General features: G+C 48.5%; 1 protein-coding gene across 1 annotated transcript in view; it reads right to left on the bottom strand.

Moving 5' to 3' along the window:
- Nucleotides 1-13,067, bottom strand: part of LOC130374897 (MAM domain-containing glycosylphosphatidylinositol anchor protein 2-like) — a 183,221-nt gene extending 170,154 nt beyond the window's left edge. The window contains exon 1 of the mRNA XM_056581873.1: nt 12,746-13,067. Coding sequence (XP_056437848.1) covers nt 12,746-12,818 — 73 coding nt within the window. The 5' untranslated portion in view covers nt 12,819-13,067. The remainder of the gene's footprint in view (nt 1-12,745) is intronic.
- Between the last annotated feature and the right edge of the window lie 240 nt (nt 13,068-13,307).

Below are 13,307 nucleotides of genomic sequence, written 5' to 3'. Positions count from 1 at the left end.
ATAAAGGTTCTTCAAAACCCTTGAACCGAGCAACTTGTCCGACCTAATAAAGACCTGCAGTCTCACATCCACCTTAGCGCAAATTGAGCTTAGAGGGTAAAGTCGAGGGTGTAGCAACAAGGCTCTCAAGAAAAAAAGCAAAGGAAGAATGTGAGGGGAGGAGAGGAAGGGAGAAGGGATGGGGTTGGCGGCATGTGGCTCAGGAGGTAGAGCGGGTTGGCTGGTAACCGGAAGGTTGCTAGTTCAATCCCCCGGCTCCTCCTGGCCGATCGTCGAGGGTTCCCTTGCATGGCTTGCCCTTCCTTCGGTGTGTGAATGTGTGCATGAATCGGTGAATGTTAGGTAATATTGTGATGCGCTTTGGGTGGCTACTGCTTAGAAAAGCGCCAAATAAATGCAGTTCAAATACAGTTCAAAAAAAGAAAAGGAACATGAACACAAAGAACATGAGGAGAGGAGAGGTCGGGAGAAGGCATGGGGTGGGGTAGGCTTCGGCTAGCCGTAGGCCTACTCTGCTTGTCTCAATTGTGTGGCACAGTCACAGAAGAGGGCTAAAACAGCGCCTTGCTTCACAATGAGGTTGATCCACTGGTGTACTGGCTAGGGTGTCTCGACTACCGGTCTAAAAAAAGTACCGGGTTCGATTCCCCAACGTCTGCAGTCTACCGATAGTTATCCTTGAGCAAACCCAAACTACTCCTTAATAATAATATGTGTCTGCTAAACGATGCAAAAAAGGGGGGCCAGGAGGTCAGAATTCACTAGATGAAAAAAAGCATTGCATGGAAACAAACGGAAAAACTGTCTTAAAGAGGGAAATTATGGCTCTCCGGTGACTCATCATGTGCATTATATCCATCGTATATCCAGCCTTCTCCTTGCATTTATCGGATTACTCCTGCTCCGACAGACCGTAGTCATTCAATCATTTGTTACTCATTTAATGAAGCCGGTCTTTATCCATTTCTAACCCATTTTGCTAGATTTCCTGAGTGGCTTACTGCGGCAGCCATAGGGTGGAGTAGCGATGGATTCAGTGTGCATTAAAGCCATACTGTCTGCATGTACTCTAGTATAATTCAACTACATCTCCGCCGGTGTGTTCCCGCAGACGCAGCCCCTGCATGTGATTAGTTCTTACATGAATGGTGGAGAGCCAGCAGGTGTTGAGACTGAAAATCAGGCGATATTTGTATTTTTATTTCATTATTTCTTCACGGGGGGAGCGTGGGCCGATTCCCGGTCTTGTTTGCGACTGAGAGAGCTACACTCCACGAGAACAAGAGCGCACCTCTCGCTGTGCACAGGGGAACCGAGCTGGCGGCTGGAAAACACAATTGGTTTGCTGATTTCTTTTTTTTCTCTGAATGCCAAAGCCTGAATTTCAATGAGGCACCCAGCAGAGCACAGTAAGGGGAGTCAAACAGCAAAAGTGAAAAGATATATTTTTTTCTGGCCGTCCACTGCCTCTCCCTCCTTTAACCACATCTCTGTTTTACCCCCTGACATATTACGGCCATGAATTTAACCCTAAACCCGGGCATTACATTCCCTGATGGATTAACTTTACATCACGGACTGCTCTGTTGTAAAGAGGAGCAGAGGGGGGACCAATGAAAATAACCCCGAAGTTTGACGCAAAATAACTTTCATCACTATGGCAAATACGTCAACTGACATCCGTAGTATGTACCCGGGAGTCAGACACTGAAAGAATCGGTTGCTTTTGCATCAAACCTGGTTACATTACCCCCTCGGAAGATACAAGGCTCTAGGCAACGCCGAGATCAAACGCCCTGGCAAAAAACATGGACAACGATTAGGCAGGGGAGAGACTTTTGGGGGAAGATCTCAGGGATTTTGAGGCAAAAAAGTATACACACTTGCGTGATGTCTGCCTCGTATCTCCTGTGTCGGTTTGGAGGGTTGTTTGTTAGTTGTGCATGCCCTCAACAAGAACAACAGGCACGTGAACGGTAGGGGCAGTGCGAGGTCGTGACAGGGTCAGGGGTCAAGTGGCAGGGCCGCGGCGACCACAACAGCGTGAAGAAGCCTCTGTTGACGTTATTTCGGCTGGGATTTCCGACTAAAGAAGATGGCGACCTCCTCGAAATCTAGCTTTGTTTAATATTTTATGTCACGCCAATCTGGACGTTGGATACAGTCAGAGTTTTAGAGTGCGCCCTCTAGTGGAACCCTCCAGAAACACGCAGAGTACCAACGCCGGGTGTGTATTACGATTCTGTTAACGGCCCAGACGTTCGCTGGTGCCAACGCGTGGTTGAAAAGCGAGTGGTTCTCCTCTCCACCGGCGTGAGTGTGACCGCCGTTCGTCACCGTCGGTGTGTCATGTGATCTATGACGCGGTCGGAGCGAACGAGTCACGAAATCCCCCGCTCCGGAACAGCTGATGCGTGAATGGAGTGATAAATCACGCTTTTGTGCAAAAAAGGGCTCGGGAAGTGAACCAAGCCACACACACACACACACACACACACACACACACACACACACACACACACACACACACACACACACACACACACACACACACACACACACACACACACACACACACACACACACACACACACAGAGGGGGACGTACACACAAGCAAATGAAAATGCCGTGACTGCTCAGGCTCGTTGGATTGACTTTGATGAGGCGAGGCGCAACATGACTTTCTACAGCGCAGGAGTCAATCTACAATCACAAGGAGCATGGCAGCATGCTCGAAATCCTGGGGGCCTGATTTCAAGTGTGTGTTTGTGTGTGAGTGTGTGTATATGTATGTGTCAGACCAATTTCCGGTCTTTGTTACGTTATCGGTTGGTGTGTGCACTTAGTGTGTTAGTTTGAGTGTGTGTCTGAATTTAGGTTGTTATGTTATTGTTTGGTGTGCACTTTGTGCGTTAGTGTGTGTGTATGTGTGTGTGCGTGTATGTGTTTCTGAGTTAAGGTTGTTGTTGTGTTATTTTGTTGGTGTGTGCACTTTGTGCGTTTAGTGTGTGTGATTGCAAGTTTATGTCATTGTTGCGTTATTGCTTGGTGTTTGTGCACTTTGTCGAGTGTATCTGTGTGTGCGTGTGAGAACTGCATGCTGTCTGGTAGTTTGTCACAATATTTGAACGCTGGGAGACTACTGAAGCCGTCATTGTCAACACCCTCACCCCACCACTGTTCCTGCCTGTCAGAGCCTCCCCCCGCCCTTCCCCGCTCCTTCAGCAGGCCCTGCTTTACAGCCATGAAATGCGGGTGACTTTTGTAGAGACAAACAAACAAAAACACACACACACACACTCATTCAAAAGGAGACAGGTCGTTGCAGCAAATAATGCCACCACCGCCATTCCTGGCCTCCGTCCCCCAAACAATCTTACACGCTCTGAGGTACGATTGTTAACAATTGTGTGGTACCAAGGATTGGTGCACTTATTTCTGCAATCACTTCACATTTGTTTCAGCTATTGATTTCCTGGCACGTGGGACGGTAGAGAGAGAGAGAGAGAGAGAGAGAGAGAGAGAGAGAGAGAGAGAGAGAGAGAGAGAGAGAGAGAGAGAGAGAGAGGTGGAGGAGACAGGTGGGCCAAGACACCCTATGAACGTAGGAACGGCCGAACGAGCGAGGGAGAGAGAGACGGAGAGAGAGCAAAAAAAAGCGAGAGACAGAGAGAGAGAGAGAGAGAGAGAGTGCACAAGAGAGAGAGAGAGACAGCGGGGGAAAGTCGGCAAACATGCAATGCCAGTCTTCGGGAAACGGTCGCCATGACAACAGACATCCCATCCCCAGCGCGAGCACTTAGGATGCCTGTGTAGGCTGAAGAGACGCGGGTGAAGGTTGGCTTCAGACTCTTGTTGAGCGCGTCAGAACCAATACTGCCCCCCCCCCCCTGCTGCTGCTTGTCTCTCCGCCTGCCGTTAAGAGACCCCCCCTCTGGGGCTGCCCTTGTCGGCTGCCTTTACCTCCATCAGCGGGCGGTGGGCTCCGTGATTGGTGCGTCGCTCCCGTCGTGTGTGTTAACGCAGGGGGCCCCTGCCACGTCGGTTTAAGCTCCGCCACGGAGACAAAGGCAGAGCGGCGCCCAGGTGTTGAGCGCCCAGCGAGGGGTGACAGAGGTCTCAGGGGGGGCGAAGTCAATGAGCACCTTTTGTTGTTTTGCAGCTGTTTCTAGAAGGCTCCGCCGTCCTAGTTAGGTTTGACCGTCACTGTGTCGCGTTGTTTGGTTTTGGTGGTTTGATGTTTTAGCTGCTATTATTATTATTATTTTATTTTTTTATTATTACTGTTTATTGTTGCACACCGTCAGGTAGGAAAATAAAGATAAAAGGAAATAATTTCAGACGGATGGACGAAATTATCATCTTGAAGAGAAAACTGCACTGAAGTGGAAAGTCAAATGCGATCACACAATTTGTGAGAAGAGATTTTAACGCGACTTTACAATCAGCAACCCTCTTCTTCGACAGACCAGCATACTGGTGTTTCTCAGGAGAATAAACTAACCGAAAATTGAATCATGGGCTGCTTGTGTTTTTTTTAGCCATTATCACGTCAACATGGCCGCCATCATCAATGTCATTATCATCATCTGCATGGCCAACAGCATCATCATCGCAATCATTGCTATCATCACAATCCTCCATATTGAATGATTGCAATCATAAATAACCGGAATATGGAATTTACGCCAACCAAACCGAGACACCGTTTCATCAGTCCAGATCTCTAAGATCCATCTTGCGTTAATAAATGGAGGATGCGGTAACCTAATTGGGGGACATCTATAAAATACAACCAGGAGGATTTTGGCTCCAACAACCCCCCGCGGTACCCACTAAGTACAGCAGAGAACAAGCAGCTCAGAGATGCTTTGGCTGCTGGGCTTAGCGGTGGGAGCAGCCAGGTTACCATAAGCTTCTTTGGTCCATGGTGCTGCTGGTGGAGGTGGTGGTGGAGGAGGAGGTGGAGGAGGTTTGGGGGGGGGGCTGCGGTGGGCGGATTTGGGTGTGAGTGATCCCAAGGAGAGGGAGTTGTGTTAACTGAACCCATTCAAAGAACGGGGTCGGCCACCTGACTGAGCTGGGGCGATATAGCTAGGTTCGATGAACTAGTGTGGCGGCGGTGGCGGCGGCGGCGGCGGCGGCGTCGGGGCCGTCTGAAAAGAGAAATATCAAACGAACAGAACCAAATAAAATATAGAGCACAACCTTGGTTGTGGAGAACATTCTCAGCAGGGTGACTCATGCGTGGAAGCGGGAGCTCTGTGGAATGTTGATCTTTGTTTTTTTTCCAGTCCTTTGCCTCCAACCGACATGAGGGTGTTTGAAAACGAACAATAGAAGCTAATTTCCTGAGCAAGAAAATACCCTGACTTCATGTGATATAATTATTCATTATCGAAATGATTTTGTTGTTCGGCACAAAAAAACGGAGCACTTTAGCTTCCCCACTCGCCCACAGAAGGAGCCTGCTCGGATGTTGTCGGTCGTAATTGCTTCCCTTTTACAGCCTTAATGATACCTTGAGCGTCGCTGCTTTATTCCCCCACTAGCCGCCCACCCCCCGCCCCTGCCCTCCTACTCCACGCTACTCGCCATCAACGATTTTGGTTCTTACCTCTTCAAAACCGCCGGTATAACAGAGGCGCACCACAAGGCCAAACACTCTCCGCCTGTCCTCTCACCTTGGACGGAAAAATAATAAAAACATTCCCCGGACTTTGCGGCCGCCAAGGGCCGTTTTGTCCGTCGCCACGACAACGTCCGTCCGTTTTTGAACAAGAGTGGCAACCGTTTTGCCACCTAGCGTGATTAGCTTGATTAGCTACCATTAGCATCCGTTTCAAAAACAAATCCTCCAGTGACATCACACCTGGGAGCGACCAACCGATATGTAACGCTAGGAAAGACACAACCCACCGGACCGTACCAACTAAGCTGACCTAACAGCCGTAGAAGAAGAAAATGTTCGTTTTTTGCTTCCCCGGGGCCGTTTCAGGTGTTCTTTAACCGGTGCTTGAGAGACGTTTCTTTTTCGCAGCGTATATATTCAGCGGCGGCTTCTCTCCACAGACCCGGTCCGAGGAGAGGCGCCCTCTCGCCGTGATTAAGCTGGGTGTTATCTACAGCCCCACCCTGGGGTGTCGAGTATTCCCCCATGTGTGTTGCTCTCTGTTCCACTGCAGCAAATTACTTCCTCTGCAAAAGTGCATCGATGTGCAGCATGTGTATATATAGCTGTGTGTGTATATATATATATATATATATATATAAAGATATAGAGAGAGATATGTATGCCTCAGCACCTCATTGATTGAGGCGTACATATAGATGTCTGTCCACTCTAATCGTTAAGAAAGGGAGGCAGAGAGGGGGCAAGGAGGAAAGTGAGGGGGAGAGAGAGAGAGGGCTAGAAAGGGTGATAGCAAGGGCGAGAGAGCACGACAGAGAGAAAAGAGAGGGCTAGAAGTGGTGCTAACAAGGGAGAGAGAGTAAGAGAGAGAGAGAGAGTGATCGAGCAAGAGAAAGAGAGAGAGCTAGAGAAAGAGAGAGAGCTAGAAAGGGAGATAGCAAGGGAGAGGGAGCTAGAGAGATCGAGCGAGAGAAGGAGAGAGAGTGAGTGATGGAAAGAGAGAAAGAGGGAGTAGGAGAGGGGTGACGGAGCAAAATAGAGTGGGCGAGGGAGCGAGAGAGAGACGTGAGGGTGAGAGGACAAGGGAGGCTAAGCGAGAGAGGGCAAGAGAGAGAGAGAGAGAGAGGCTGAGAGATTACGGAGGAGGAGTGTGAGGGGTCCGAGCTGAAGGGAATGATGAAGGACTGGGTGAAGGAGGTCTCCCTGAACCAACAAAGACGGCTTTAGTTTCTCAGGCGGGAAGGCATTTGCATAGCTTAGAAAACCCAGGAGTCGGCGCCCGGGCTCATGAAAAGAAACGCTCAGACTTCAATGTGAACCAGCAATGGGGGACGAGAGAGATGGGAAAAATTATAGATCGACATAGACTGAGAGGCACAAAGAGAGAGGAAGGGAGAGAGAGAGAAGGAGAGTGCAGGGGGTTATGCAGAGAGGAATGGACAAGGACATCTTCGACAGACAGAGAAGGGTTCTTTTTCTGTTCCGCCGCCGCAACAGGAAAAACAACGAGATCAGCCACATCTCAGAGTCCCGGGGAGTTTGGACGCCGAGCGCTTTTGATGCCTGCAGATCACACGGCAGACGAGAACGACGCCACACACACACACACGCACACGCACACACACACACACACACACACACACACACACACACGCACACACGCACACACACAGGCACACAGGCACACAGAAAGACAGACACACACACACACACACAGACAGACACACCCACATACAAACACACACACACACGCGCACACACACACACAACCACCCACACACACAAACACACACACACACTCCCACCCACACAAAAACACCCACACTCTCCCAAACACACACACGATCACTCACACACACACACACACACGTGGATGGAGATGATACAGATACCGATGCTGCCTTCAAAAAGTCAACATGGCGGCCGTCTCAGAGGAGCTCCGCTCGACTTGTGTTCCAACTGATATCTGTGAGGGTTAATAGAACACGGATGGTGCGTGCAGCGGCGCGGGCAGTCATGCGTGAGGATCTGACGGTCACAATCGTCTAGACGACGAACAAGGACAACTTGTCGCTGTTTTTCGTTTACGATTCCACTCGAGAACAACATGAGGTGATCCCAAGGGAAGACGTCACATTTGGCGGTGCATCAGTTAGTTTACATACGCGTGGATGGGACAGAGAGAGATCGGCGATATGCAGTTTCACCAAAAAGTCTGTCTGTCTGTATCACGGTTGTCTGTTGTCTGTCTGTCCGCACAACTGAGCATAACTAAGATGTGCACATATTGCCGCCGTCTTTACAAGAAGTTAAAAAACAGAGGGAAAAACTAGGTAAGGTACCCACAAACATGGGGGGGGAAGGAGGAGCAGACGAAGCCAAGTCCCCTTTCCCTGTCAACCCGCACTTATGGAGGAGTGACTAACCTTCATCAATCCTCCTTAATGGCTCTACCGGCGCCTCTTAATGTGCCCGGGCCCATCCGTCCCCTCCACATCTCCACAAGATCATTTCACTGTCTGGTCGTAGGAAATGACATCGACCGACGGCCAGAGATGACAGCATATAAACAGCAAGCGACAGATAAAGGGCCCAGAGTGATGGGCCAGCTTGAACGGTATAAATCCCGGGGATACTTGTTGCCTGAGACTCATAATCGAAGCTCGGCTGGTAAATAAGTACTTTATTGAGATTTTTTGCCACAGCGAGGCATACGTGTTGGTAGTTCTGCACGTGTCCGACTCAGGTAATGGAAGCCTCTGTAAATATAAAGAACTATATTACTGTTTGGCAGACGCTTTCAACTCAAGTCACTTACGGAGGACATATATCGTGATACGTTTCGGGAGTAGGTAGTGGGTTAGGGCGTTTGATTCAAGGCTACCTACAGGTTAGGCTGTGCACATTCAGGGAACTTTGAAACCAGCGGCTCAGTAGCTGGGAACACCCTTACCACCAGACACTTCCAGTGTTGCTCCCTTCAAAGCCTGCGACTGGCTGCTCTGTTCTGTATTCAGCGCAGAAGCTATTCTGACCACCTCCACGGAGACCGCGGCCCTCAGTGGGCCTCCCTTTTATGCTGCATCATTAGAAAGAAGGAAGAAAAGACTCTAGCTATCGGCCTGTCGCTGGGAACAAGGGCTTCAATATGAGCACTTTGCAAATGGATGACAGCCCAGCTTGCCAAAAGCACCTGCGACGGTCTGAGTGTCAATGTGGAACTCCGTGTTCGATACCGTCTATCTAGCGGTCTGCACGTCTGTCCATCTATTAATCTGTTGGTCTGTATGTCTGTCTGTCGAAATATCTTTCTATATATCTGACTGTCTAGATAGCCGTCTGTCTGTGTCCGTCTGTATGTCTATATATGGGTAGATATATATATATACACCTGATTATATGTCTATCAGTCTATATGTGTGTCTGTCTGTATATATTTATGCATGTCTATATGCCTGTACATATGTCTGTCTGTATATATAACCGTCACTCTGTCTGTCTGTATATGTGTCTGTCCGTCCATATATGTCTGAATAACTGTCATTGTGTCTGCCTATCTTGACATATCAGTATATGTCTATATAACTGTCAGTGTGTCCATCTGTCTCTTTATACATCTGTCTCTATGTCTACCTATATCGATCTCTGTCTGTCTATATCTGCCTGTATCTAGACATGTGCACGTCTGGTGGTTCGTCCCCCTCTCTCAATCTCTCCATCTCTGCACCGCTTGTGATTAAACCTATCATCTAGTATCATAGCATTCATATGCGTCGGCAGCAGCGTCCAACGCACACTGAATATTAATACACACAGGGATGCCTCCATACCATGTTTAGAAGACAGAAATGCATGCCGTCATAGTGCCTGTTTCCCTCTTCTCCATATAGAACACACACAGCTCTACTGCGGTAGGGAAATAGTCACTCTCTCTCTCTCTCTCTCTCTCTCTCTCTCTCTCTCTGAGAGATGTCATCAGCAATGGCAGCCGTGGTGGAGGAGGAGGTGTCCTTACAACTGAGTGACCCAGACAGACTGCCCATCATGTTTCTGACCTAGAACACCCAGCACTGTGATTTAGGCACTGGGTACAGCATCGCATGAAGGTGGGGGCTGGTGGGGTTTAAGGGAAAGAGTATAGTGGTGGATTTTAACATGGTGAAATGATGCATAATGAGGGTATTGCATGGTCCAAACTTTAATCATCATTCAGGCTTTTTTAGTCTTGCGTCAAGCGGGGATAATTAACAGTTGGCACTGGTGAACGGCTTCAGAAATGTAAATGTTTGCTTAAAATTCACTTGGGTCAGATGTATGTTAAGAATGCTTCGGTTTCCAAGTGGGAATCATGGGTTCTCAAACACACACACACACAAACACACACACATTTTAAGTCTGTTCTTCACACATTCAAATAGTGAGACCGTAACATCTGTTCAAGCTCTCCCTTTACATTCCTTGCAGTCATATTTTATTTCTTCCTCTTTTTATTACGACTACTGGTGTATGGCGTTAAATTACCTATCTAATTACCCTACCTTTTGGAAACACACACACACACACACACACACACACACACACACACACACACACACACACACACACACACACACACACACACACACACACACACACACACACACAAATTGGATCACTTGGCTTCCACTCAAGCCCCGATGCAAGCAAGTGTGGCTTTGAATTGGCCGAGCTTGATGCAATTTGATGTGCCATGTTGCGCCGTGTGGCTGACTTGCCTCTGGATTAGCATAGCCGCGGAGGATATCCAATCAAAAATAAAGGGCGAGTTAGCGAACAGATGGGATTTCTATAGGTGGCAGTTTTGTGACCGCTGGGATTAGGGGTTGGGGCGGGTTAGAATTCACTAATTCTTAAACACACATACGATTTGTAGTTACAATTTCCTAGATACATTTCCTAGCTTCCCGGGATGGGCCTCGCATTAGCATTCAAAAGGTGCATACGTTTAATGGTACACAGTCAAGTGTGAATAAAGCATTTCCTGCTGGCCAACCATAGCATTCCATTATCTAGCTTGAAGAAGTACAGAGATGCCATTACATGGGTGAGGGGGGGAGGAGGAGGAGGCAGACTGAGATGTACGACTCCCAGGCAAAGGTTACTGGGTTCGATCCCCTGTGTCTGCGGTGCAGTGCTATAGGCCTACCTGAGGAGGATGGTGAAACCGCTGTAGCCTTAACCTATTGACACTCTGGATGAAGGCGACATACCGACATGAATACAAACCCATTGACACGGCGCTGGGGGGAGCAGTGTTTGAGAGCTGGTAGTGCACTGTAGCAGACGATCTGATCTGAGATCTTGCCGCCTGCCAAATATCGGGGGGTTTCTTAAAGGGGACATATGATACAACCAGGTGTGTCTACTGACATCACGAGTGGGCGTGTCCACCTAGATCTATGCTGGATAGATCAGTCTACCAGCCTACCCAGTGGACCTTAGGAAACGTTGCTCAGCTATTCGTTATCCATCTAGGTGAACCCGCCCACTTGTGATGTCAGAAAAGGCCGATATTCAAAACGGCTTGCAGCTTCTAATCACACTCACAACTGGTGGTATAATATGTCACCTTAAACGCAAGTTAGCAGTTTCAATGACCACTAACAGACATACGGCCCTTACATTTGATCAGAAATGATGCCCAACAGGAAACAGGAACAGGAAATGATGCGCTTTCCACCCCCCTTGGTGTGACGAACAAGGAGAAAGCTTTTTAAAATATAAAAAATGGACTTCCCGCCCACTTCCGATATGCAATAGTTTTCCATGTTCGATTCCGTTTCATGCGATTGGCTCAGGCGAGAAGGATGCGTTGGTTGGACTTATGAATGTCACCGCCCCAATATGAAGACTTCTGATTGGTTTTGCAGGGGAGGGTTTTTGGTAAACTCTCTAATGGTCTCCTCCCAGTTTAAGAAGCGAAACCTCCCAGATACTCCTCAGTCTACAGTTGAGCTTATCGTTCACAGACGTGAGTGGTGGTGTCTAGAGAGGATTGTGGATTCACACAAACTAATGATACCCGTATTATTATGACTTTCTTTCCTCAATCCATTTTCTACTCGACCCCTCACTCTGGGGGCTTTTGTTTTGATCACTGTCACGGACAAGATCACAAGATCTCGAAACTACACACACACACACACACACACACACACACACACACGCACACACACCGTGTTGCGGAAGGAGGTCGTAGCAGAGTTCGTCTGTCTTTTGTTTCATCTGACGTGAACGGGAAGAATTTGTGTTACATCACTGTCTTGATTGTTTATTTTGTGACATTTGATCTGAGTCATGCCACTGTTTAGTGTGTGTGTGTGTGTGTGTGTGTGTGTGTGTGTGTGTGTGTGTGTGTGTTTTAGGCAGGTAGAAAGATACAGTAAGAGAGACATAGAAAATGATGCATTTAGAATCAGAGAGAGAGAGAGAGAGAGAGAGAGAGAGAGAGAGAGAGAGAGAGAGAGAGAGAGAGAGAGAGAGAGAGAGAGAGAGAGAGAGAGAGAGAGAGAGAGAGAGGACACACACACTCACACAGATAGACAGAGAGGGAGATAGAGAGACGTAGGAGCAGCAGCAGTGTTTTCATGCATACCAAACACCAAATGGCATATGGTATATGGTATTTTAAATGACTCAGGGCTCAGGCGAGTGCTGTGTGACGTTCTCCTCTGAATTCGTAAACGACTGTATTCCAGATCATTCCTATTTCCTTCTCTGTGAGGCTCGAGAACGTTCGCGATGGATTTGCAAGTATCGACTTTGCATCTCCAGTCCCCATTTATTTAAATACCCCCCGCCCCCTCCAGCAAACACAAAGTCGCTGACAATCGAAAAGAGCCGTCCTATAGAGTCTGGAGCTGACCATGTTTGAGTGGGTGCTGGATGGAAGACACACCACTGACAGCTTGTAGGTCACCCACATGTGCACAGACGATGCGTCCGCGATGATCGCGCGATCAATTCGCCATTAAACGAATAACTACGGGAAGCCACCGGTTGTTGCAGGCGTGCTGGTATAGAGACAAGGTCATGATTATCATTCGGTGGATCGTTGCGTGCAGGCTACTCACCGTAGACTCCTTGGCAACGGATGCCGTCCGCCAGCAGCGCCAGCAGACCCAGAACACACGTTATAAGATCCATCTTGTTACGTTAACCTCAACATATCCAGTGCTTCTTCAATGGCAAGAAGTCCTCTCCGATCCGTGAGATGCTGCTGCAGCCGAGATAGAGAGCCACTCGCTTGCATAGATACCGCTCCAGTACTCGGGTCTTCAGGGTTCACTGTGTTCTTCCAAAGGGGAACGATGATCTCTCTCGTTCTGGCCAATGTCTCCCGCCTGTCATGAAACGGATCGGCGCGGACGGAGTTTCTACCGCAAGTGGGTTAGAGATGCGATGCGAACCCAAAATCAAATAGTAGCCTACACACATACACACACACACACAAACACACACACACACACGCACGCACACGCACAGACACAAACACACACACGCAAACACACACACAGATACGACGGGGAAGCGGATCCAGAAACACCCGACCCTTGCTAATTGATGACAAACACTTGTCGACTTCCAGGTCCTGCTATGAAAGGATAGGTCCCTCGGATGATGGGGGCGCGTCTA

The sequence above is a fragment of the Gadus chalcogrammus genome, chromosome 21 (genome assembly GCF_026213295.1).
Source record: "Gadus chalcogrammus isolate NIFS_2021 chromosome 21, NIFS_Gcha_1.0, whole genome shotgun sequence".
In the NCBI taxonomy this organism is placed as follows: domain Eukaryota; kingdom Metazoa; phylum Chordata; class Actinopteri; order Gadiformes; family Gadidae; genus Gadus; species Gadus chalcogrammus.
The sequence above is the reverse complement of the archived record's forward strand: the minus strand, read 5'-3'. Positions and strand labels throughout refer to the sequence as shown.